General features: G+C 39.1%; 1 protein-coding gene across 1 annotated transcript in view; it reads right to left on the bottom strand.

Moving 5' to 3' along the window:
- fsd (fates-shifted) overlaps positions 1-27,632 on the bottom strand; it is a 119,112-nt gene that overhangs the window by 43,495 nt on the left and 47,985 nt on the right. The window contains exons 4-5 of the mRNA XM_067143702.2: positions 19,432-19,645; positions 19,073-19,271 (exon numbers count right to left, since the gene is read on the bottom strand). Coding sequence (XP_066999803.1) covers positions 19,073-19,271; positions 19,432-19,645 — 413 coding nt within the window. The remainder of the gene's footprint in view (positions 1-19,072; positions 19,272-19,431; positions 19,646-27,632) is intronic.

Raw genomic sequence — 27,632 nt, 5'->3', positions numbered from 1 at the left:
TCTTCTTTGCAAAAATCAGGGAAGCCCATTTTTGTTTCACCAGGTTCCACAAAATAAAGAAATGAGGAAGAAACGATTACATGCTATTAGAAGGAAAAATTTCAGTGAGAAGAATATGACAGAAAATATTAAAGTGTGTTCCCATTATTTTCAACCTGGTGACTCCACGAGAACATTGTTGGATAAATGCGATTTACAAAGGGAAATAATTCCTATTTTCTACCTATAAACTAATTAGGCATTTCGATAACAACCACCAAATTTAGGCGTTTGTATTTAAAGGTGAGAGGACAAGATTAAACCGGGCGCTGTTCCATCACTTTTTCTGTGGACCACGAACACAACAAAAACAAGGAAGAGGCCATACACCAGAAAATTGCCGGATTACCACAATAAGCCTACAGTATCGGAATATGTAGAAATCACCTCCATTGAAGTACGGGAAGAAATCATGAATATACCCGAAGAAGTGAATGTAACATTTGTGACTCCCATTTTCAAAGACATAAGCACTCAAACAAATACTACAGGTAATTTGGTTGTTGAGCAAACAATGCATAATTGTGATGCCATATTGCTTTATACAGGGTTTGTAGACGTCCAACATTGTAATTTGGTGTTTGCTGATCTGGGAGAAAACAGATAGAATTTACAGATATTCCCCCTTGAACCCAAACTGTGTTTCTTCTTGACAGTTATGAAGCTAAGGACCAACAAATCTGACAAGGAACTAGGCCTTAACTTCAGAATCCATAAAACTACTGTTGGGATAATATTTAACGTTTGGATTAATTTCATGTACTGCCAATTGAAAGAGTTGAACATTTGGCCTGACAGAGAAAATGCCCTTGAAAACAGCCCCCTTGCTTTTAGAGAGAAGTACCCCTCGACTAGAGTTATAACTGGTGCAACTGAGATTATAATAGCAAAACTTGTTCCCAGGACAAACATTCCACTTTCATAAGGCTAACTGGCCTCAACCATTTGGTAGGGGGATGCTGAAAAGTTTATAAATTATAAACTTACCATTATGAACCCTAAGTTGACCACAGCCAGAGCTCTACCAAAAATACATAAGCAAGGGATACCAATGCACCCCATTATAAATTGTAGAAATAGTCCCACATATAACGTGTCTAAAATTTTTGCATCCTTTCCTATACAAACATTATAAATTCAATTATAAAGCCTACATAAAGAATTCTGTCGACTTCTGCAACAAATTGTCCACGTTCAAGCTAACAGACAATCATGTTATGGTATCATATGATATCACTAACATGTATTCGAACATACCCGTAAATGACACAATTAACATTGTAAAATCTAACCTTATGAAACATAATTTAAGCAGATGCAAAATAGACGATTTTATTAATTTATTGAAATTCGTACTTAACAATAACTATTTCACATTCAATAATAAAATATATCTTCAAAAAAGACTAGCAATGGGCGACCCAATTTCTGGCATTCTTGCTAACATCTTTATGGATGATATGGAAACCAAATTAATAATTAATAAAATTAATGGCGTAAAACTCTGGCTAAGATATGTGGATGACACGTGTGCGATCATAGATAAACAACTGAATAATAGCGACAAAGTACTCAGGCTCCTTCACAACCTTAACCACAATATTCAGTTTACTAAAGAGGACGAGGTCAACAACTCCTTAAACTTTTTAGACTTAACTTTGACTAGAGATAAAGATAAGTTCATTTACCAAATATACAGGAAAACATCTGCCGCTCCTATAACAATAAAAAGCGAATCCTTGCACCCCCACTTCCAAAAGCAGGCTACATTTTACAGCTTGATTCACAGGGCTATGAACATTCCTCTTTCTAATGCTAATCAAGAAAAAAACTATGTTTCAGCATGATGAATGGTTTTAAATCTGATATGATCACCAGAATCATAGGTAAAATGAGATCAAAGAGTACAACTACATTAGTTCCCGAAAAAAACAAAAACCAAATTCCGCTATTTTTACTTTCACCAACCCAGCTATTCACAATATCACTAACCATTAAAAAAGCACAAGATTAACATTGCACACCGGACCCGCAACACCAACCGTAATATTTTTTTCAATTCCAACTACGTTCATACAATTTACGACAGATTCTCAAACTCGGGAATATATAGACTCAGCTGCACACAGTGCAATTTTTCTTATATAGGGCAAACTGGCCGTAGCTTTAGAATAAGGTATTTAGAATATTATAATGCCTTGAAACACAAAAATCATTCCGCCATGAGTATTCATATGAGGGACACGGGGCATAATTTCAGTACTATCAATCAAGATATGCAAATACTCAAATACGTAAATAAAAGCAGGCTAATGACCACGTATGAAAATGCTTACATTTCCTTGGACCAGTACTTTAATAAAAACAGTAATTTAAATGACGTCTCGGACATTAATAGCCCCATAATTGAACAAATCCCCAATCTAATTGCTAACTTTGGAATCACTGTTAAAAATTTCATGAAGATTTTCCATTTTAAACATGTTTTCAATCTTCCTGTAGTAACAACAGCAACAGTAGCCACACCTACAACGCCTCCTAGCACTGCATCCCCTCCAATGGCCGACAACTCGTGTAACATCCTACCTTCCTTCCCCTTCCCGCCATCTTTCCCCGCCTCTATGATCGCATTCGTACAACACACGTAGCAGCAAGTCAGTGACCATCAAACCTCCGAAAACAACCAAGGGACTAATCTCCCCTCAATTAACACACGGGTAAGCGCCTTCTGTTATTATTTCCTTACAGTAGTACAGCCTTTAAATTCCAGCAAGTGACACACATACTGTTCTTCTTTTCTCTTCTTTTTTACAGGATACCCCTGATTTATGTTTTTTTTCACCTACGAGATCAGTAGTTCTCCATTTGAAGCCCAATATTAATACACTACTACACAAAATAATAATGATGTTTGAAACACAATGCGAGGAAGTCCCATAAGGTTATTTACGCCGATCCAGACGACGTTTTATCCATCAGTGCAGTTCGTTTTTCAACCAATATATGTGATTTTAGCATTCCTCGTCATGTTTATTTTATGAAACAACATCATAGTTCATTACAAGAGCTCACCCTTATGTGAATAACTGTTTTTAATCACAAACAGTCTAATGCCATTGAGCGAAGATTATTATGGTCATTGATTTATATGAACAATCAATCACTACATATTATAGTAACATTTTCATGTCATTCATTCCACTTACATTTTAAGCAATTTGAATGATCAATATTTGTTTTAATAGGCATAATATAATCTTATTGATTATTTTTAAATTGTTAAAATTCGTATTTTATCAATGTAATATTAGACGTTTTTTCGTTACATATACAGGGATCATGGCCTTGACCCACCATGGATTAAGTTATCTCTAGCTGATGATGCTCACTAAGAATGAGCGAAACATGTCCTACTTGTAATATCAATTAATGGTTTCATCCTAAATATAAAGGACTATTGTATATTGGAAAGGTGGTTTTTATTAATATAATAACTTCTTATTGAAATCCAATACGGTTTTATAATGAGATTCATAACCAGTTAGGTAGTTGTAAACGACAAAAAATTTCCAGAGATAACTTCTCGAAATGCACAGTTGAAGTATTTGCCAAAGCAAATACACCTTTGGAAAAGCTGGAAAGCAAAGAGCTAAGAGCCTGGATTACTGAGTTTTCCAATGAAGAGCTGCCATGTGTGAGAACTCTACATGAAGTATATGTACCAGGTAAGTTTCGATTTCATTGATCGGGTACAGTTTAGGTATTACGACATCGAAACCTCACGCAAAATTGAAGGATACCGAAGTTGAGTGTGATTTCCATATCGAAATATCTTACCCATACCCAATTGATCCAGTAATTGTAAATTATTTTGTTATAATTTGAGGTCTTTCTTCCTTTCTAGAAGTTACATCTGACCACCAAAAAAGAACAGCGGAGGCTCTAGTGGGGAAGAACATCAACATACTCTGTGATGAAACTACAGAAAGAATGGGCCGTGTGTTTTTAATATCATATTTCAATTCCCAGCCAGATTGAAAAGAGAGCTGCACATTGTTTCTGTTTCTTGATGCAGGAAATGCTACAAACTGCTCTCGTGCTGTTTTAGAAGCTCTGCGCAGTTATAGTGTACCATATGATGCAGTTAAAGTGTTTGTTAGTGACAGTGCCCCTTACATGACCCGGTGTTATGAAACATTAAGTGTGCTCATAGGGGATCATTTAATGCATGTACAGTGCTGGGCACATAAGATCAGCTTGGGTCGCAGTGATGACAGATTTAAATCATGTGGTTGCGATGGTAAAGTCTGCATTTTTGAACAAAAGAAAGCAAAAATATAATTATTTACAATTCTTAACATCAAAGTGTGGTGCTTCAAAGGAGGCAAAGCTTTTTCCTGCACCTGTCATAACCCGATGGAAAAGCTGGTTTCAGGCTGTCTTCTATTTGAGTGCTTACTTTACTGATGTTGTTACATTTTTCAAGATGTCTGACATGAAAGACATCAACAACTGTGGTATTAAGTACCTGACTGATCTGAGTGACCGGGAAGTGAATAGGCTTCACTCCCACATGGTTTTTGTCACAGATCATGCAGCTGGATTGGTTGACCTCCTTACTGAACTTGAAGGGTCTCTGTATCCTACCTCTCATCTCTTTTACCCCAAACTGCATAACCTTGACGCCCGTTTTTCCTTCATTTGTGAGGAGAATTTTTCTGCAGCAACTAATGATGCTTTGATTAAGCTCACTCCTCTACAGCAGGCTGCATGTAGAGACACATTTGTCAAACCTGCTCATTCTTCACAGTGCAAGTTAGCCACATTGAAAGCTAAAGACCCCAACCATAAGCATTTTGTGTCAATTTCTTAAGCTTTGTATCCAAAAAATATAATTTTGAATAACACTGATAAAATAGATGAACTTGAGAAATTTTTGGAGTAACAGATCTCTCGCGAAACGATATCTGGTCTGGTTACTGTTCTCTGAAATATGCAATTCAAACCCAGATGAAAGAATGTGAAAAATGTGATGTCAGACTTGCATTAACTGCAGTTCAGACAGAGTTCAGCATATTTGCTAAATACTGTCTTGAGTTGTTGTGGACCCTAACGAACAATGTAGACAGCGAGCGCGTGTTGTCTCGTTACAACACAGTGGTTACAGACAGACGGCGCAATTTGAAAAAAAGCAATGCCGAAGTACTGACAATGCTTTCGTTTGAACAATGAATTTGTATTGTGTGTAAATCAAGGACAATAATTGCACTTCATAAACTTGGAATCGTTAAAATTAATAATACAATGTGATTATTTTAACTTTGTAAATAGATGCTAATTTCGGAAAAAATAAATGCTAATTTTGAAACAAATAGATGCTAATTTTTCAGGTCCCTAGTTATAAGTAAAGTTAATAATGTTATGTCTTAAACTTGAGAAAAGTTATAAAGGCTGAGGATGCTCAGAAGTCGAGCAAAACAAGTCCCTGTTAATAAAGTATTGTAGTAAAATGATTTTCTAGTGACAAAAAACAATTACGTATTGAATAGGTGGAAAACAAAAATAAAAATCGTATGCAAATTATTAAAGGGATCCTTGGCTTCTTCTCCATCCAAGTTCCAGCCACTATTTTGGCTTCTTTCCTTGTTCTCTTCCTTTCCTTGCAATATGCACTGTTGCGAGGTGGTCTGTCAATATGAAATCTGTTGATTTTCGATGCAGAAATCTTCAGTTCTGTCTCTATGGATGTTCCTGGTTTGCTTTGTTAGCAGTCTGCTCTACTGGGGCTTCTGTTGCCATTTTTTGTTTTGAGTCGGTGACAGCTTGTCCAATTGGGACTTCTGTCTCAATTTTTTCATCTTGGGCTTGCTCCCAGATCTGCTCTACTGGAGCTTCCATGGCTTTCCCTGATGTCGAAGTTTTTGAAATTGTTTCTTTATAAGCATCCATATTTCAATCAATCATAGGGTTTTTGCCCCTTCTAGGGTCCTGAGTGTCGTTCTCACCATCCGTGGTGTGGCATACAGCCAGACATTATCCTCCCGCAACTCAGACTCTCCGTAGCAGAGACCACGCCCCTCAGTCGCCCATTCAGCGGTCTGCCCCTGGCCGAACCAAGCCAGGTTTGTTCCCCCGTCAGTAGGCCTACTCACGTGGTCTCCACTTGGCATTATCATGACTGAGTTCACAGCCATGACTTTCCCCCTAGGTTGGGATCGCCCCTTTCCCCACCTGCAGCTCGTCCAGGCTATGTAGAGCAAAGTGATGTGTTGGTTCCAGCACCCCGCAGTGAGCCTTCACATCCATCACCAGCCCCACTTCACCTGAACCACCGTATCACCCATGTGGAGGAACCATGGATGCCTCTCTAGCATGTGTGCGCGACGCCTCCACTTCCAAGCCTTGACTTGGGCTAGTAACAATCACAATGCCTCAAGACGTTTTCTGGCAATACCTGGTTTTGGTCCGCGAGAGGGTATTTTATTTCCCTCAGACCCTCCAGACAAGTCTGGAAGGCCCCCCTATCTGCCACCTGGGACACGCCCGATAGGGGAACAGGTAAGAAAACCCCCACAGGCAGAAGAGTTCTTAACAATTTTTTTTTTTTAACTTCTTCCTTGATTACTTCTGCAGATTGAGTATACTTTATCAAACTTCCTTCTTGTGGGTATGAGCATCGCATTACCACATCTCGGGAAGCCACAACTGATAATGTACGTCTCTAACATTTATTCTCTTCACCTCGGACCATAACGAACTTAGCCTTTGTGAAAACCATAGAATTAATCGTAATCTCTCATATGCGGTGCCTACTAGAAATTCGTCCTTTCCTTTTGGACTTTAAAAAATCACTTATCTATCTATGTAAGTGTTATCGGGTTCTAAATTTGTATTTTACGATCAGGTTACTACCACGATATGATTGTTATTCTTTATTTCAGAGGAGTTTTGCTGGCGGGACCTAGTGTTTACAGTGCACTATGTCTTCTGGTATGGGCTAGAGCAATCTTGTTACTTTCATTGATCTGTCTCAGCTTTATCCTTGGCTTTGACAAAATGAAAGTGACTGAGGTATGAGTGATGCTAGTAATGCCATTCCTTCTGCAGCCAGTCCCTGCTATGAATGGTGTGAAAATATTGCTCATAGGGTCGGTTGGTGCATGCATTTCAGTGGGCTTGGCAGACTGATATGTAATAGCAACTTCTGGCTCAGTGAGGAAAGCAACGGGAAACTACCTCACTCCTCATTTCCCTAGTACGCCTCTTCAGTGATGCCTAGGCCATCTATGACAGCTGATGGCGGAGCTGTTGAGGATCCAACCAGCCTTCGGGCTGAGGACTAGACATACATACACATCTCATGATAATATTGTATGCCTAAAGAAAATCTGTGAATGGGTTGTTAAAACAACCACATAAGTTTCTACAATGTTTTAATCATTTGGGTTTATTCATTTCTTAATATCCGCCTTTGATTATCTTTATTTGATTCTTTTTTTTTGGGGTGGGTGGGGGGGGGGTGTTTTTCTGTCTATCAGATTCGCCTTGTTAGTGTATGTAAACTATGTTTGCTCCTTGCCATGTTAGCGTGTTTACGTTACCATGGCAATGTCAATGGTGATAGTTACTGTTGTTGAGTTGTTGATTCATGAGGTTGATGTTATGGAGTTACGCTGATACAGTGTAGAGTCTGACGGCATGATTTCTCGTCTGTTTATTCATCTTTAAGTTTTTTGCGGATTTTCTGCTTCATGTTACTTTTTTTCATTCTTCGTGAGTGATTTAATACCTATAAGTTCCTTCTTGGGGTCGCGATAAAATATTGTGGAAACTTACGAGGCGAAACTTCACCCAGAAAAGTTGAATCTGGTGTTAAGAAAAGGGAGAATCTTAAAAATCTGTAAAGTACCTTTAATTAACTTTGGAAAAGGGGTACTAACAGGAAGTAATGTACACCGAGCTCGATAGCTGCAGTCGCTTAAGTGCGGCCAGTATCCAGTATTCGGGACATAGTAGGTTCGAACCCCACTGTCGGCAGCCCTGAAAATGGTTTTCCGTGGTTTCCCATTTTCACACCAGGCAAATGCTGGGGCTTCCTTCCTACTCCTAGCCCTTTCCTGTCCCATCGTCGCCGTAAGACCTATCTGTGTCGGTGCGACGTAAAACAAATAGCAAAAAAAGAAGTAATGTGTGCTCAATCTGATGTTATTAATTTTATTTTATTTCCTTGTAATTTAACCAAGTCAGCCAGCTGTGTTTAAGTTTTATAATTAATTGAATATCTCATTAATAGCTTATTTGGAAGTTCAACCTCGTTCATCTGTTTTATGAAAATGTCTTGAATTAAAAATAATTCTATATTTTGAAGTATCCTGTTGTTTTTCTTTCTGTAGTTTCTAAGCAATTTGATACCAGGTCTGAATTTTCTTTCTATCTTGAGTATTTGGTAACTTTCTGATCCACGCGAGGTAAGTTCCTTGTTTGTTTAATTTATGTTGTGTCTTTAATATGTTCTGTGCTTCCTCACCTATTTTGACTGGGACCAGCTAATAGGTGGTACCGGCTGGTGCAGCACACTGGCTCACACGGGATATTACAAGTGATCAGCTTTAACAGCTTCATTTCAAGTAATACTAATCCCGTATTGACTATAATCAATCAATGAATATTCAAGATAAACTTAAATATTATAACTGAGTGGTCCGCCTATTCAATACAATATATAATTTATTAATATTTAGGACATGTTTCGTCCCCTAAGGGACATCATCAGCTAATAACAAATTAACATTAATATATCAGAAATAAATATTAAAATTGGAAAGACACATTAAAATTTTTGACAATTTAAAATAAGATCTTCAAATTTTGTTAAAATTGTAAGTCATAAGACAGGTAAGTTTATCTTGAATATTCATTGATTCACACGGGATATTGCGGTGTTCCTTAAAACACTGGATACAAAAGAATTACGATTTCACTCGAACGCTAGCAAATATGAAGCACATTTCTCACAATGCAATGTCAGAGCACATCAACCGCACAGCCATATACATTTACAGATAAGCCTAATATTTCATTTTCATTTACCCCTCTCAAATAGACCTAATAAAATAGCAAAGTCATTTTTGCTGTAAACAGAAGAAAATAATATCATATCTCTAGATATAATTTACTGCAAAATTAAATATTCTAACCTGTTTGATTCTTCAAAGCTTTGCTTATTTGCTCCCGGGCAATGTCTCATGTTATTGTTTTAAAAAATTTGAGCCACAAAATTGGGATGAGGGTTTTATTTGCGTTAAGGTTGGCAACATGCTCCTGGTTCACGTAGTTGGGTGTACAGCTATGCTTTGTGTAACTGCAGATGGAAGAAAATTGCCCCCCATATGTTCTATTTAAAATGAAAAACTATTTAGACTTTTAATTCAAAACTGCCTTTACGTTTTTTTAAAGTAGTATTTTACAGAGAATTTTAATTCAAATTTTCTCGGCGTCATGTTAGAACGCGTCTTCCGGAACGTGCAGGGGTAGCTTTCTGCACATTCACTGCTTCTGTGTCTACAGTGTGTTTCATAGTTGCTAAATTTGTGTGAAATCGTCATTTGTTTGTATTCAGCATTTTAAGGAACGCCACAACATCATGTAGCCGGCAGTATGCGGAAAAGCAGAATCCGCGAATACTGGCAATGCCGATGGTTGGCGAAAAAGCGTGGCTCATAATTAAATAAATTCATATGCACCAAACAATATTGTCAATGCTAATGAAACTGCATTTTTTTTTTTTATAATCACAGCAATAGAACCAGCTTTTGGGTGGTTAGGCCGTGGGGCATAATGCAGAGTTTCGTCCAGACGTGCCATTTGGACTCATCAGCTGGAATGGCACGCCCCTCCAGGACTCTGCATAGCAGTGGCAGACCAAACTGTGTGGCCCCGCCGAGTTAGCAAATCAAGTTTGCTAACCTGCTAAAGGAGAAAAGATTTCTCCGTTCAAAAAATGCTCCCCCATTGGAGATACAACATCAAAAAATCTTTTCTCCTTTAGCAGGTTAGCAAACTTGATTTGCTAACTCGGCGGGGCCACACAGTTTGGTCTGCCACTGCTATGCAGAGTCCTGGAGGGGCGTGCCATTCCAGCTGATGAGTCCAAATGGCACGTCTGGACGAAACTCTGCATTATGCCCCACAGCCTAACCACCCAAAAGCTGGTTCTATTGCTGTGATTATAAGATCTGCGGCCGTGAAAGCCTTTTTTGATGCATTTTTTTTGTTAATGAAGAGATCAACAGACTTATGCTTTTATGGTCACTGTACTGTGTCAATGCACATGGAAGTGAAAGACTTCCTCCGCTTGTCATAGGAAAGTTTGATGTTTCCGTGCAAGTACAAGGCATCCAAAAAATGCAAACACTACAGTAATCCAAAAAATAAGGCACTTGCACAGGGGAGCCAGCATAATTTGCCCTCGACTTTGAATATTGGATTTTTTCTTTTGTTGCATGAGGTTACATCTGCCAGTGATTTATCCAAGTGCTTTATTTGAATAATGTAAATTCACCTTGTTGGATACATTTCGCAAATAGGCCTAGTCTTTTTCCGTGGCATTTGAAAGGTTGAAACCGTGAATCAAGGTGATTGCATGCATTAATGGGTCTTGGAATACTTTGTGACGTGGCAAGGTTTGGCATTACTGAATTACAAGAGAAATGCCATGGATGGAAATTGTACAAGGATAGTCACAGTCCTGTGTTGCAAAGCAGATGGAAACGAGAGACTTTGCATAAAACTATTTTCATGTTTTTTACCCGTATTGAACTTAATACTAATTGTAATGAGAGACTTCCTACTTCCTTCCCTCGTCATAGGAATGTTCAATAAATGATATAGATATTGATTCCCATAGAGAACCTGAAATATTTGTTCCGAACAAGTAAATAATGTTGAATAAGACACTATGTTTTAAGGGCATCGAGCACATTCCGTGCAAGTACAAGGCATCTAAAAATACGTACAGTAATCCTATGAATAAAGCACTTGCACACGGGAGCCACCATAGATTTCTCCTCGTCTTCGAATACATTTTTTTCTTTCGTTGCATGAGGTTATGTTTGCTAGCAAGTTATCCCATTTCATTATTTTATATTTGGCGGTTAATTAGCAATCATGTAATTCCAAGCCACATTTTTGCGTCCCTGCAGCTTTGAATTAACGAGGTTTTACTGTATCGCAAAACTAACCAATGAGTTTGCAGGTGTCTGTTTCAAGTGTTTACATTGCACGAAAAGAATTATCCACCACTGGTCATATTACTATCCGAGTAAAAAGAGAAAAGAGACCATGTGTGAGAAGTGTTTTAGATGTGGAGTGCGACGCATTTGTTAGTAATTTAGGAGAGCATTCTAGTGCTGTAAGAGACAAAGAATCTTCCGATCTACAGCAAATCGAGCTTAGATTAATGAATGAATAAAATTAGATTAATGAAATATCTGTCACATGAGAAGGTCTACTTGCTAATTTTCATGGCAAATTTATTTTATCATCTCAAATATGTTCAAGCAAATCCATCGTGTTCATATTTGTGTAAAAACCACCTGGAACTCGACGAGTGATATGAAATGTTTGTTTATGCCTACGTTACTCTTTCGATGGAAGGAATTTTAGTTCATTTCAATATTTCAAAATGGTCCTTCCTAAAATTAGGGTATGGGGATTATTTAGCAGCGGTGATTATTGCCGTAAATATGGTATTTGTGGGTTTTGTGATACAGGAAATTATTTCTCAATGGAAGCATGAATCGAATGTGCTCTAAGAAGTTTAGTGAACATCGCAGAAGCAGGAGGCTACCTACGCAAAGACGTAAAAGAAAACATACACCAAGCGGTGAGTGTCATCAGGGAATGTTTTATAACAGTGAAATGAGCCACAGGCGATAAGAACGAGTGTAAGGAAATGCCACAAAACGAGGTTAAGGAAAAACAAACCTCTCAGATAGAAGGGGGAACAGACAGACAGTCAGAGGGACAACTAGCGACATCTGTTGGCTCATTGCATTAAACTGCTAGGAGTAGCAGCCTGAGCCTGAAACCTAGCACCCAATCAGGACAACTAGTGTCATCTGTTTATGCAACGCATGAAACTACAAGGAGTAGCAGCCTGAGCCTAACACCTAGCACCCAATCAGGACAACTTGCGACATCTGTAGGCTCAACACATGAAACTACAAGGAGTAGCAACATGAACCTGACACCTAGCACCCAATCAGGACAACTAGTGACAGCTTTTGATTCAACGCATGAAACTACAAGGATTAGCAGCATGATCCTGACACCTAGCGGGAAAAGCCGGTACGGAGCAGACAGTCGATCAGAGGAACAGTTAGAGAAACCTACCGACTCAACTCAAGACACTGCAAGCGGCAGCAACCCGAACCTGACACCTAATGGGGAAAATCAGTATGAAGAAGACAGACGACCGAAGAGACAACTAACAACATCTGTTGGATCAACACGGGAAACTGCAAGTAGCAGCAACCTAGATCCGACACCTAGCGGGGAGACCCAATACAGAGAGGACGGCAGGAAGGCAATCACTCGACAAGAAGGACAGATTGTGACATCTACAGACTCGGCGCACGAAACCACAAGCACAAATAATACAAACCCGACATCTAACAGGGAAATACAATACGAAGAAGATAGCCGCAAGATATCAAGCGACAACCCGCTTGAAGCATATCTCAATAGTCGGAACGCACCTGCTACCACAGATAGAGCACAGCACAGAGGGAGCAGTGTCATCAAGTCAACGGCAGACATAGAGCAAACCAGAGACGACAATAGTGACAGGTTGGAGACGCAAGTGGGCCAAGTAAGCAAGGGCGACAAAATACTTAAAGACGAGGAGTTGGAAGAAAAAATTATGAAAAAAATCAACCGGCAACTACAAAACATGATGGAGGATATCACAAACAGCATTAAAACGTTAATAAAAGAGGAAATAAGGAATGAGACCAGAAGATCAATGACATCACAACAAACGGATGCAAACACACCGGAAGCAATAAACCCTATCACGGAGGAGAAGAGAGAATATGAAATAAGGGAAGAACGCAAGACAAGGCAAATATACCCAAGAGGAACGATGGAATCCAAGGAGAAAATAGCGACTGAATGGTTACGGAACCGAAAGAAATGCTAAACCCAGTGCGGATGAAAATGTAAAGCGGAGGGAAGAAGAATGACAGTGGACGAGAGTGATGAGAGGAAGAAAGGGACCCAGGAACGGACGAGTATCAGAGGGGGAAGGAGAAAAAGAAACAAGAGAAAGGATAAGGGGCACAAGACAAGGGGAAAGCAAGTTGAAGGCAGTGCAGGGAGACGCGTGGCTATATGTGGGAAATCTGACCCCGGAAACCACGGAAGAAGACATAGAAGAACACCTCAAGGAAAATGGCGTGTCTGGAACAATAAACTGTCGAATGATTAGTGATACCAATACCAGGAGAGCGTTCAAAATAGGCATCCCAATGAAAGAACATGACAAGGTATATGACGAGGCATTTTGGCCAAAGGACGTCATATGCCGGCCCTTTCAAGATCCCTGGAGGTACAGGAATAGATCATAAGATGGAACCGGATCAAGTGAAAGTTCTCAACTGGAACGTAGAAGGGCTAGAAAGCGTATTAAGACAGATGCCGAGAAACATTTTCAGTGAGTTCGACATCTGTATACTGACAGAGACATTCATTAAAGCAGAATCAAAGTGTGAAGTGAAAGGATTCTATAACATACACGCATTTGCGAGGAAAGGCGACAGAGGAAGGCTGTCAGGTGGAATAACATGCCTAATCAACTCGAAACTTACCCCCTTTGAAACAATCCTCAAGGAGGAGAATCAATTGGTGATTAAAACAAAAATAGGAACATTAGTAGGCGTATACTACAGACCAGAGTACAGCGCAGTAGACACAGTAGACAGTATACAGAGAGCATTAGACACTATACAGGCGAATGAAAGAGTGATTATTGCAGGCGACCTGAACTGCCCAATAAATAAAGCAAATAACAAAGCGGAAATAGCACTGGACTATCTGCTAGGGATAGGGCTCACATTAGTGAACGACAAAAAGGCACTCACATACATATGCCACAATGAAGGAAGCGCCATAGACCTCACACTCATTAGAGGTTTCGATGCATTGGAGCATAACGTCCTAATAAGAAATGAGGCAGCGTTGATCAGGAAACATATACCAGTAAGAACGACACTCAACACAAACACACATATGAATAAACAAATAAAAACACAAAAGATACAAAGAAGGTTGGACCCACATATGCTCCAGGAGAGCACTGATAAGATACCACTCATACTACAAGATATCAGCGAGGGAAATCTGGACGAGGCAATAGCAGGAATAACGGAATTCATCGAAGAAGGAAATGCAGCAAGGAAGGACACCAGGAAAGTGCAAAAATGTTTCGACAAGGAGTGTTACATTGAAAGGCGAGTTACACTAGAAAAATTGTACATAGCTAGGAGAACGAAAGACAAGAGAGACCTGGAATGCTACCGGACAGCAAGGAAGAAATTCAAGGCGCTACTAAAGCTGAAGAAAAAAAAAAAAAAAAAATGGGAACTTAGGGCAAAAGAAGACAAAAAGCTTGTAAAGGATGCTGAGAAGAACCTTTATAAGGCACTCAGGCCACGGCAGCCACGATTTCCAGCAGACATACCCGTGGAGACCTGGGAGAATCATATGAGAGGTGTGTCAGCCCTTAAGGAAACCAGACCGAAGTTAGAGGAGAGGAAACTGATAGAAAGAACTACAATCTTCACAAGTGAGGAAGTAAGAAAGGCCATGTCAACAAGCAAGGTAAATAAGGCACTGGGAATAGACGGACTTTGCGTAGAACATCTAAAAGCTACATTACCCTACCTAGAACCAGTGTGGACAATGCTAATGAACAAATGCGTGGAATCTGGTAACATACCTAATGCATGGCGGAAGGCAGTCATAAAGATGCTATATAAAGGACAAGAGGACATGAGCAAACCAGAATCTTACAGAGGGATAGCCCTGGAGTCGATAGCATTTAAAATACTCACCAAACTATTTGCACAGAAAATAAGTAACCTGACGGAACCACTGTTACCTGATGAACAATTTGGATTCCGGAGAGTGAGATCCACCCTGATAGCGTCGAGCTGTCTGCTAAAGGACATACAAGAAAGAACACAAGCCCATGGGAAGAAGTATGTAATCTTCATTGAGTACACCAAAGCCTTAGACACTGTCAATAGAAGGAAATTAATCGAGAAACTGGAAAGCCTCGTCGGACGATCGGATATGACGAATTTAACAGCTAACATACTAGCGGCAAACAAAGTGCAAATCAGTGACGGGGTATCCCAATCAGACTGAATAGATCAGACCAACGGAGTGCTACAAGGGGACCCCTTGAGCCCTTTATTGTTCAATGCGCTGACCCAGGATCTCCCAACAAAAATCAAAGAGGGGGCACAAAATGTAAGCATATACTGTACATATATGCGGATGATATGGCACTAGCCGCTGATAACATAAAAGATTTGCAAAACGGAATGGAGCTTGTCACACAATGGGCGGATGACAACGAGCTAAGGATGAATCTAAAGAAGACAGAATTAATGGTATTCAGGAGAGGAGGACGCTTATCGAAAGGTGACTACATTGTATGTGGAGGACACACATTAACACCAAAAAACCAGTTCACGTACCTAGGGATCACACTACAAGTCTCCGGGATGACCTTCTCAGTACACATAAAGAAGAGATTAGCTGCTGCACTTAGAAGCATAAGTGAAATCAAACATCTGCAAAGAATGTCACTGGAGACGGCCATGAAACTTTTCCAAGTGCTACCAACGCTCACATACGGATTAGAAGTAATATGGGAGTACCTATCATGTAAACAGCTACGAGAACTGAAAAGCATGTAACCGAGATACCTTAAGAGGGTCCTAGAGGTATCTAAATTCACCCGATCCCGGTACGTATATGTTTTAGCACAGGAAACCTTCTTGATAGAGGATTTAAGACTACAAATGCCTCTACAGCAAACTCTGGCATACGAGGAGCTGTTTCGAGAACTACGAGAGAAAAGGGACTCGATCGAGGAAAGCTTTTACAGTACAGACGCACTGATAAATAAAGATTGGATGAAAGAGGAATATGAGCTGAGACATTTGGTCACACGCTTTGCAATACACGGCTTTCATCACCGTGTCTGTGCCAAGAAATCCTACCACCGGGCCAGCCAGAAGTGTGTATGTGTATTGTGCAATCCAATAAAAAATTTTATTATTAATATTTCTCAATGTCCATTGTTTGTTAGATGAATAACTACTTCAAAACAAAAACTTTCCATCTGTATGTCAGAAAGATCACGATCGTCAACAACATTGCATAGATGTTGATAAAATTCTTTTTGATTCCACTTCACTCGTAGCAAGACATCCCAAATTCCACCCGCACTTTTTTCCCCAAAATATTGGTTCTAAATCTTGGGTACGGGTCACATTCTAGCCGTTCATTCTCGTAAATATTTACTAGGCTTACATGGAGTATTGAAATAGATTTGAATACGGTTACCGTACTTAATATACCACATGTAAATGGGCATTCAGGTCTTATTGTGTATTAGTTGTGTTCTAGAAAACAAGATCGATTTTTTCTCAATATGGTTACAGTGGCATGTAAACGCAAAATGTAAGGTAATGAAATACGGTAAATCAACGAATATGGGTAAATATGCGGTAAATATGAAAGCCGCTGTTGCGGATGCTCGATCGTCATTTGTTTCACAAGTGTTACTGGCATGCTGGGTGCGCAAATAGCTGATCACGCAGGATATCGTACTTTGTGAGAGTCAAGACTGTTGGTTACGGAAGTCAATCACGCTCACATTCAAGTTCCGTATCTGTCCCATGAAAGTGCTGTCTCAATAGTAAGCGATGGATTCAAAACGGCGCCTGCGGTCATTTACTGTGCGTGAGAAACTTAAAAGTTGTGAGCAAAGCTGAAATATACGGAAAGTACGATATTGATGAATTGTGTATTCGTGATTGGCAGAAGAAGGAAAACCTTCTAAAACATAACGGCGATATCAAAGCGTTCTGCGGGCGGAGTGCAGTGTTTCTGAAAATTGAAGAAAGACTCCACAAATTTGTGATAGAAAAAGTGAGTTAGGATATGTTGTTTCTAGTGAAATGTGTCAACTGAAAGCACTAGAAATCTCAAAAGAACTCAGAACACAGGGTTTTACTGCCCGCAGATGGATCCAAAACTTTTATCGGAGAAAGTGATTGTGCAGTCGGAGATGTATGTCTATTTCACAACGTCTCCCTGGGGTGTATGAAGAAAAATTAACGACCTTTCAGCGTCTCATTATTCATTTGAGGAAGCAAAATTCTTATTTACTGTTGCAAATTGGGAATGCTGACCAGTCACCTGTCTATTCTGAAATGCCGTTGGAAAATACAGTGGATACGAAGGGTTCTAAAAGACCAACCGGATGAGTGAGGAGGCCTGAAGTGGGACTAATATGCAGCTGGATCAAGACCGCATGCGTGCGCATTTCCAACGATCTAGTGTCCAAAAGCTTTAAGAAGTGTGGAATTTCAAATTCAGTGGACGGTAGTGAGGACGACTATTTGTGGAAAGATGCCAGCGATGAAAGTCCCTATGGTGAAACTTCAGATGACGACAGTGAATTGTGAATGATCCCCGAGTATTGGACCGATTTTATTTACGATTTTTGTGATGATTTTATTAATTGTAAGCTGTTTGAATTTATATTTGTGGTATATTTAAAGAAAATTAAATGGGTATGTAAGTTGTTTTTTTTCCTTCCATATTTTGCCGTCTCAAAATAATTGGTACAAACAAATTTTGTCTGGTTTGATTACATTCCATTCGAATTGGTGTGAGCTGTCCTTCATTCATTCTCTTTGAGTACAGTAATAATTCTGATTTTCTCTGACCAGAGAACATTAATTACTGCTTGAAATTGACATTTGTTATCAATAAGGTTCTTCTAGTGGGGACCCTAGTTATCCACATTACATTTTCAAATGAAAAAATAAAATTTGAAAAATGATGCGAAACAAAAAATGTTTAAATGTAAATTAAAATTATTTTGAAATACAATATAAATAACATATTAATGATGATTAAAAGAGCCTCCGTGGCTCAGACGGCAGCGCGTCGGCCTCTCACCGCAGGATACCGTGGTTCAAATCCCAGTCACTCCATGTGAGACATGTGCTGGACAAAGCGGAGGCGGGACAGGTTTTTCTCCGGGTACTCCAGTTTTCCCTGTCATCTTTCATTCCAGCAACACTCTCCATTATCATTTCATAGCATTTATCAGTCATTAATAAATCACCTTGGGAGTGGCGACCCCATTGTAATAACAGCCTATATATGTTTCATTCATTACATGCCTGACCTGGTCAAAGACTGGAAAACAGGTTGTAGGTTTTCATTTTCATGATGATGATTAACATAACACTCATTTATAATATAAAAATAAGCAAATATTCATTAAATTGAAAATATAATTTAATAATATAAACTAACTTCTGTCAATTTTGTCCCTAACTTAAGTTTTGGTTGTACAGTAGCCATATAGGTTAGTTAAACCTATGCCCATTTTGTTTAATGTGATTATTTTTCATATGCATTATTGAATATTGTACATACAAATGTTTTATCACTATATTAAGGGAAGAATAGAGAGTTTCTCTGATCTTTTAAATAAATATTATGGCATTCTTAAAACAAAATATACATTTAATTATAGACAAAAATTCATTTTTTAAACAGAAAATTCTCAGGTTTTGATGCAAATTCAAGATTTTTCCCAGTTTTTTCGTCTTAGTTTTCAAGGTTCTTGGTTTGTTGGCCACCCTGTTACAATATAATCACATAAAACAAAGATAAAAAGCTCAGAGAATCCCTCTCTATGATAACATCAATCACTTACTTGATGCCACATGAGTATACACTGGCGTTTTGTTAGGCTGTGGGGATTGACTTCAAAGGAAGTCACCACTTTTAACTTATTGACGAAGGGTGGGTACATGTAATGGAGAGCGCGGATCACACACGTTCGTAGTCCATACAACCGCATCATACATTCTGGCTCCAAGCGTTCCGGTAGATTAGGAACAGTCTTGTAATACCTACAAAACATGAAATAACGTTCTTCTAAACTCAACTTTCTTGCACTCTTTCTTTAAAATATGCCTCGAAAAAAGTAGGAACTGTGCACCAATATTTTACTTCTTTCCTTAACCGTAAATAGAACAGAGTAATAAAATAATTACAAAGTATTTTATTTACCTTTTGTACAAACAGAACCAGAATTTGGCAGTACTGACAACATGCATAGCACTTTTGCAAATGCAAGCGAAGGTGGCTACATCTTCGGGGCGGATATGCTCTGATATAAGGAACCAAACATCCAGGGGGTATTCTAAACCCCCTCCACGTGTGCTGGGGTCATCTTCAGTGATGGTCTTCTTGCGCCGTCTAGGTTGCTTCTTAATGACGTAGGCTGCAATACCAATGGTTATGATTAGTGAAAGGACTTTAAGGAGCAGCTATTTTCATACAGATGTATGTGGGGACATGAAACACAATTTGTTGCACCTTTTTGTAAGGTTACTATATTCTGCAAACTTTTCCCTTCTTTTTCATGTTTCAGCATTTCTTTACCCCATATTTATCTGCATTTTTAAAAGATCAGACTTTTTTCCTTTCTTCAACAGATTTTTAACATTTTGTTTGATCAGAACTCAATACTAGTCAATAAATAAATATTAAAGTATAATTTAAGGAAACCACCAGTAATTTATATCCCAGCAACAATGACCAACCTCAGCAAGAATGGCCAATCTGCAGCTGTGAAGTCAAATTAAAATTTAAACAATGATGCTAAAAACAGTTTAAACTAAGTTCAGTTAGTACCAGCATGAATTTAACGGTTCCACCTATCTACTGTGTACTCTTTTGTTGGCCGTGTTAGTATTTTATCATTCTGGACCAGAGGGTAATTTTCACAACACAAAATCATATCGAAGGTTAAGGAGGAGGTATGGAGGAGGAACAGTGGAAGAAGTTAGGGACAACCCGATAGATTTGCTAAAGGCAAATTTGAAGTAAATTTCAAGAACAATCCACATGTGGAAACCTTTGCAACTTCGACTGAACTCCATTTACGAGTGCTGATAAGATATGCTCCATTGGTTTCTGCAGATGTCCAGGAGTTTCTCGCTATATAAGGATATACTGAGCTCAAAGCGCCAGCAACTTCCTGTCAAAATCTTTGAAATATACAACATGTTGATTAATTATTAGAACCCAGTGAATGGAATAAATGAAGTTTAAACCTTAATAAAATGATTTCATGAACTCCTTTCTTGCACCTTTTTGCATGTATTTTCAGAACCTTTTCTACCCCTTTTCTGACCATACTTTCCACATTAAAATACTTTCCCTAGTTATGATACAAAATGCAAGTGCAATATGGCTTTAGAAATGGAAGATCAACATCTATGGGAAAGTGATGAAGAAGAAAGGATGTGGACAACTAATGACTTAATATGTGCAAACCATGTACAACAACCTTGTTTGTGTGGTCAGGACAGAATACAGTAGTTTCAGAAGGTACATGTCTTTGCTCTCGGCACTGTTGTTCATAATGGTAATGGATGAAATTATGAAGGAGACGGAGGGAAAATGTGGGAATGGGGAGCTGAATGAAGGTGATGTTTGTGATGTGCAGAGCAAATGGACAAAGTGGACTGAACATGTTGAGTGAATCTATTGGCAAGTATCATCATCCTCATCCTCATCATCATCATCATCATCGTCGACCAACTCCAGTTTCCCAGGTGTGGTATACGAGCCCCTTCCATTTTTTTCAGTCCATGAACCATTCTTCGTTCACAATTTGCTCCCAATCCTGTCCTCTTTCCTGTACATCCTTCTTCACTAAGTCTATTTTTTCTCTAGGTCTGCCCACTGGTATCTTTCCCCTTATTTCTCTTTCATACTCCTTTCTTGTAGACCTATTGGCACTCATTCTTTTCACATGACCAAACCACTTCAGTCTTGCCTTTTGGGTCTCCTGGAGTAAGGAGTCTTCTAGTCCTACGTCTTCTCTAACACTTTCATTCCTGATTTTATCCTTCCTGGTCTTCTGGATCATTGTGCATAGGAACTTCATTTCTGCTGCTTGGAGTTTCGAGTTGTCCTTTCTTATCAATGTAGCACTTTCCGGGCTGTATGTGAGGATAGGGGTGTAGTATGATTTATACAGTGTCATCTCAGTTTTGAGTGGTACTTGTTTATCCCATAGTAGCTGTCTTACTTGGAGGTAAAAATGTGTCATTTCACTGATTTGACTCTTTACTTCATATTTAGCTAAGTTATCCTTGGACGTTATACTACCCAAGTACCTAAATTCTGTGACACTGTCCAGCTTAGTGCCAATTAGCATGATTTCTGGCTGATTGTCACCCTTCTGTACCTTCAACACCACCGTTTTAGCCTTGTTGATTTTTAATCCATATCTCTGGAACTCCCGACTCCACCGTTGCAGTCTCTCTTCCACATCTTTCTCTGAGTTACCCCAAATTACTACATCATCTGCAAATGTTTGTCTTGTTGCCCCTTTTCTTTTAGTGCCTTTAATATGGTATCCATTACAATGATAAATAATAGGGGCGACAAAGAACTACCTTGTTGTACTCCCCTTTTTGTCTCAAACCAGTCTGACAGTCCAGAATTGACTTGTACACAGCTTCTGGTTTTCTCGTAAAGCACCTTAACTTTTGAAATTAGATTGTCTCGAACTTTGAGCTTTCTCAGGCACTCCCAAATAAGCTCCCTTGGTATGCTGCCATAGGCCTTTTCGATATCAAGTAACAGTAGATATAAAGGCTTCTCTTTTTCCCAATGTTTTTCCATTAGCATCCTGACAGCAAATATAAGATCTGTTGTTGATCTTCCAGACCTAAAGCCATATTGTTCCTCTTCTAAAAATGGTTCTACAATTTCTCGTAATCTATCCTCTATAATTTTTTCCAGAATTTTTAGTCCATGAGGGAGTAGTGATGCCATGGTAACTGGTACATTTCCGTCTGCTGCCTTTCTTGAATAGAGGTACAGTTATACTTTTCTTCCAGTCTTCTGGGATGGTATTTTGCTGCCATATTACCTTTAGGAGTATATAGCCATTGAATTACTGGGGTTCCTCCTGCTCTCAACATGTCCACACTTAACTCATCTATTCCTGCAGCTTTTCCTTTCTTCATACTTTTAAGGCTCTTCTCTATCTCCATTGGTGGCTCCTTATTTTTGCTGGGCTCTTCATTTTTTCCAGATTCTTCTCTGTTTTCAATTACATTTGATGCCTCTCAATTCAGGAGCTTGTCAAAGAAGGTCTTGAATTCTCTCCTGGAAAGTATTGGTAAGTAAATGGAATGAAAATACACATGGACAAAAACAAGACGGTGGTGATGACTATAGGAGCAAAAGAACCATAAAATTGTGGAAAGCAAACTGATGCAGGACTGGATGGTAAAATTGGTATTAACAATATAACACATTGCCATTATTTAGTGAAGTTACCCGTGATAATGATTTACCATACTATCCATCTCACCCTTTCCTCGAGTTACCTGGACCGAAGTGTACCCCTCCTCATGATGCTGAACCTACAGCTTATGAGAATGGATATAAATTGAGCGAGTGACAAAAAAAATTTCAGAGAATTGCAATCGGACAAGAAGTGGGGGGTACTCTTGGCTAGTACCTAAAAAATGCCTGCGGCACGGAGAGGGTTAATACAAGCATTGTCTCCAAACATGCATGAAAAACTGTAGGCTATGCATTTAAAAAATAGAGTTCAATCTGAAATACATTTTATGGCACAGAAGATGATACTCTGTACAAAGACAATGACAATGATGATGAATCTGAATTATATGATGGCGATGACTGAGTGCACAATTAAATGGCAGAAAATTTATTCCATAAGCTGTGTGCTTCTTTCTTTTTTTTTTTTTTTTTTTTCCTGGGGATCACCTTACAATTGGTGTTGAAGAATAAACACCACATATAAATAAAGTTAGAATTTTGTCTGTAAATTTCAAATTTTTGTTTTTATCTCGGATTAGGTATATGTCTGACCAGTGTTGCCTGCTATGGGATGGAGTAGACTGTAGAGCCAGCAGCTCAATGCTGAGTATTTGATAGCAGTAAAGTGGCCAAGGGCTTCAGGCAGAGTTGGGTGGTGGTCCCTCAGTGGAGGAAATGCCACTGAAACCCAGCAGGCAGCATCTGTTCTCGAGGTTAGGGGCGACCTCACTGAAACCTGGCAGTTAGGTATGAAATGCCTTTGGGTGTGGCGAGCCGACCATGTCTACGAAGACTCTCATGCCCGGCATATAACTCTTGGGTATCTATACAGACATGCCAACTTTCAAAAGGAAAAAATCAGGAGAAATTTGGCAGCGAATCGTGACGTATTACGACACATCACTGATGGCAGAACATGTACTAATTCATTATAATTCAATACATTTACATCTCTATTTGTCCTACATATTTATATTTTTCATTATTTATACGAATACTAAATACTGGACATACCTGAACTGTAGGAACATGTGACTTCTCATCCTTCAACACGCTGATAACATTACAACTAATTGTTGTTCAACACACCCGTAGCTAACTTAGCCCTCTTCAAAAACTTGGAACTAAATTTTTGCTCAAAGCACTTGCCTTGCTGAACTAATTTTAAGGTTAAAAGTTTCTTCAAAGTTTGTTCAGACACCAAGGATGTGAACTGAGTTTTTGTCTTTGAGACTCTGCTAAAAATCCTTTCACGTTCTGCATTGCTATGTGGAACTGGAAAAGATCAACTAAGAATCAGTGGATAACTCAGGATATACTAGGCCTGATTGATGAATGACGAAAATACAAGAATGCTAGAAATGAAGAGGGCAGAAAAGAATACAGGCGATTAAAGAATCAAGTGGCTAGAAAGTGCAAGATAGCTAAGGAAGAATGGCTGAAGGGGAAGTGGAAGGATGTCGAAGGCTGTATGGTCCTGGGAAAGGTAGATGCTGCATACAGGAAAATCAATGAAACCTTTGGAGAAAGGAAATCTAGGTGTATGAATATTAAGAGCTCAGATGGAAAACCACTTCTAGGGAAAGAAGACAAAGCAGAAAGATGGCAGGAGCATATCCAACAGTTGTATCAAGGTAAAGATGTAGATAATTTCGTTCTGGAACATGAAGAGGCTGTTGATGCTGATGAAATGGGAGACCCAAATTTGAGGTCAGAGTTTGACAGAGCTGTGAGTGACCTCAATAGGAACAAGGCACCTGGAATTGATGACATTCCCTCTGAATTACTGACTGCCTTAGGAGAAACCAGCATGGCAAGGTTATTTCATTTAGTGTGCAAGATGTATGAGACAGGAGAAGTCCCATCCGATTTTCAGAAGAATGTTGTTATACCTATTCCCAAGAAAGCCGGTGCTGACAGGTGTGAAAACTACTGCACCATTAGTTTAGTATCTCATGCCTGCAAAATTTTAACACGTATTATTTACAGAAGAATGGAAAAACAAGTTGAAGCTGAGTTGGAAGAAGATCAATTTGGCTTCAGAAGAAATGTAGGAACACGTGAAGCAATCCTGACTTTACGTCTGATCTTAGAGGATCGAATCAAGAAGGACAAGCCCACGTACATGGCATTCGTAGATCTAGAAAAGGCATTCGATAATGTTGATTGGACCAAGCTATTTATGATTCTGAAGATGATGGGGATCAGATACCGAGAACGAAGAATTATCTACAATCTGTATAAAAATCAGTCTGCACTGATAAGAATCGAGGGCTTTGAAAAAGAAGCAGCAATCCAGAAAGGAGTGAGGCAGGGCTGCAGTTTGTCCCCTCTCCTTTTCAACGTTTACATAGAACAGGCAGTAAGGGAAATCAAAGAGAAATTTGGAAAGGGAATCACAGTCCAAGGAGAAGAAATCAAAACCTTGAGATTTGCCGATGATATTGTTATTTTATCTGAGACTGCAGAAGATCTCGAGAAGTTGCTGAATGGTATGGATGAAGTCTTGGGTAAGGAGTACAAGATGAAAATAAATAAGTCCAAAACAAAAGTAATGGAGTGCAGTCGAACGAAGGCAGGTGATGCGGGAAATATTAGATTAGGAAATGAAGTCTTAAAGGAAGTAGATGAATATTGTTACTTGGGTAGTAAAATAACTAACGATGGCAGAAGTAAGGAGGACATAAAATGCAGACTAGCACAAGCAAGGAAGAGCTTTCTTAAGAAAATAAATTTGCTCACTTCAAACATTGATATCGGAATTAGAAAGATGTTTTTGATGACGTTCGTGTGGAGCGTGGCATTGAATGGAAGTGAAACATGGACAATAACTGGCTCAGAAAGAAAGGGAATAGAAGCTTTTGAAATGTGGTGTTACAGAAGAATGCTGAAGGTGAGATGGATAGATAGAATCACGAATGAAGAGATACTGAATCGAATTGGTGAGAGGAGATCAATTTGGCTAAATTTGACGAGAAGAAGAGTTAGAATGATAGGACACATCTTAAGACACCCAGGACTTGTTCAGTTGGTTTTTGAAGGAAGTGTAGGGGGTAAGAACGGTAGGGGTAGGCCAAGGTATGAATATGACAAGCAGATTAGAGCAGACGTAGGATGCAATAGTTACGTAGAAATGAAAAGGTTAGCACAGGATAGGGTGGCATGGAGAGCTGCATCAAACCGGTCTATGGACTGATGACTCAAACAACAACATGTGGAACTGATAAAATAGCAAGCATCACCTTAGAGAGTCTGACATATTTAAGTACACCATCAACTGATTTCATCTGACCTATCAATGCCCATTGAACATCAATTCTTCCTTGTGCCAGGTCTGTTTCTTCGAGCTGAAAGTTACAGAACTGGGAGTGCAGAATATCAGTTTCTTTATCTAAATGTTCTGTTTCACTAGTCAGAATGTTCGGAAACTTGTTAATGAAAAATCTAAGGCTAAAAACTTTATCTCTGAACGGAAATTTGTGTACCATGTAGTCACATGATGAAAAAAAAACACTTGCTAACAGACTTAAAGAATATGCACTTTTCCTCAGACTTCAAAATGTTCACTAAAACAAACACAGAGTTCCCTATCATCAGATCACAATCATCCTTTTGATTTGCTGGAGTATGATAATCTACATCAAGGAGAATGGAGGAGCTTTTAATAACCTGTGGTTTCACGAAACTTGCCATCACATTCTTCAATACTTCCTCCAAAACTGACCTCAATAAGTGGATGAGCGGCATACTTGACTGAAGAGTTACGTTTGGATTCTCAAAGATATCCATAAAACTTGAGACAAAAAGGCAAAAAATGTATGTAAATTTAATGAAAGGAACATGAACAGTCATTCTTCACATAACAATGCATGGCTCTTAGTGTCATCAGTAGTTTCATTTTTTTAGTGGAACTGATGACTGGGTTTTCCTTTTAACTGAGGAGTGTGGTGAAATGTTATGACAATGCTTCACCTTTTCAGACAAACAAGACACATCTGCACTTATACTTTGCTTAGGACTTTTGTAAGTTTTAAAGTTCCCATTTGAGAATCCTTACTCACAATTTCGCTCCTGAATAAAGTAACCAAAGGGTTCCACTGCAGCAAAATGCTATCTGAAACCTTCTTTGTGATAACCATCGAGTAAGCATATGCTTCAGAATTTTCCTGATCTCTGTGTTGTGTAAAGTCTGAAATTCTCTGAACTTTTCTTTCCTCTTTGCACTCCTTTCACGATAATAAAATACAGTAAAACCTGTCTTAATGGACACCTCTCACCGGCGGACACCCCTCATTGGCGGACGATTTTCTAGGTCCGTAATTAAATGCCATGTTGTGTATGAGTAATTTACCCCTCTTATACAGACACCCTTTATTACGGACACGGACACACCATAGCCACGAGAAACTCCAATTAAACCTCTCCTAACGGACACTTTTCTTTTCAAAAAATTCTGTATTTGTGCCCTGTACAGTATGTATTTGCTTACTTTTTGCACACCCGGTACTTATAAGAATCACAGACACCGTAACTTTTGATCCTGGCTGTACACGTTCTTGGAAGGCAACACTACGCTACGCTATCACTTCCGGAAGTTGTGTGGTCTGACATGCTCGACAGCGCTGGAATTCGTACCTTCACTGTCAGGTTACTTTTCATTGACTCGTGGGCTTTTGATGTGTTCAATTTTACGTTAGTAAGTTGGTGTAAACATGGCTCCGAGGAGGTTTTTAACTTTAAAAGAAAAGGTAGGCATAATAGACTATCATAAACGTGAGAAATGTGGAGTGCATAAACTGTCCGAAGTGTTTAAGATTGGAAAGACACAGGCAGCTGAAATTGTGAAAAAGCAAGAGGAACTAGTGAAAGAATGGCATTTAAATGGCAACGAACAGCAC

Source organism: Anabrus simplex, chromosome 3 (assembly GCF_040414725.1).
Source record: "Anabrus simplex isolate iqAnaSimp1 chromosome 3, ASM4041472v1, whole genome shotgun sequence".
Classification (NCBI taxonomy): domain Eukaryota; kingdom Metazoa; phylum Arthropoda; class Insecta; order Orthoptera; family Tettigoniidae; genus Anabrus; species Anabrus simplex.
The sequence above is the reverse complement of the archived record's forward strand: the minus strand, read 5'-3'. Positions and strand labels throughout refer to the sequence as shown.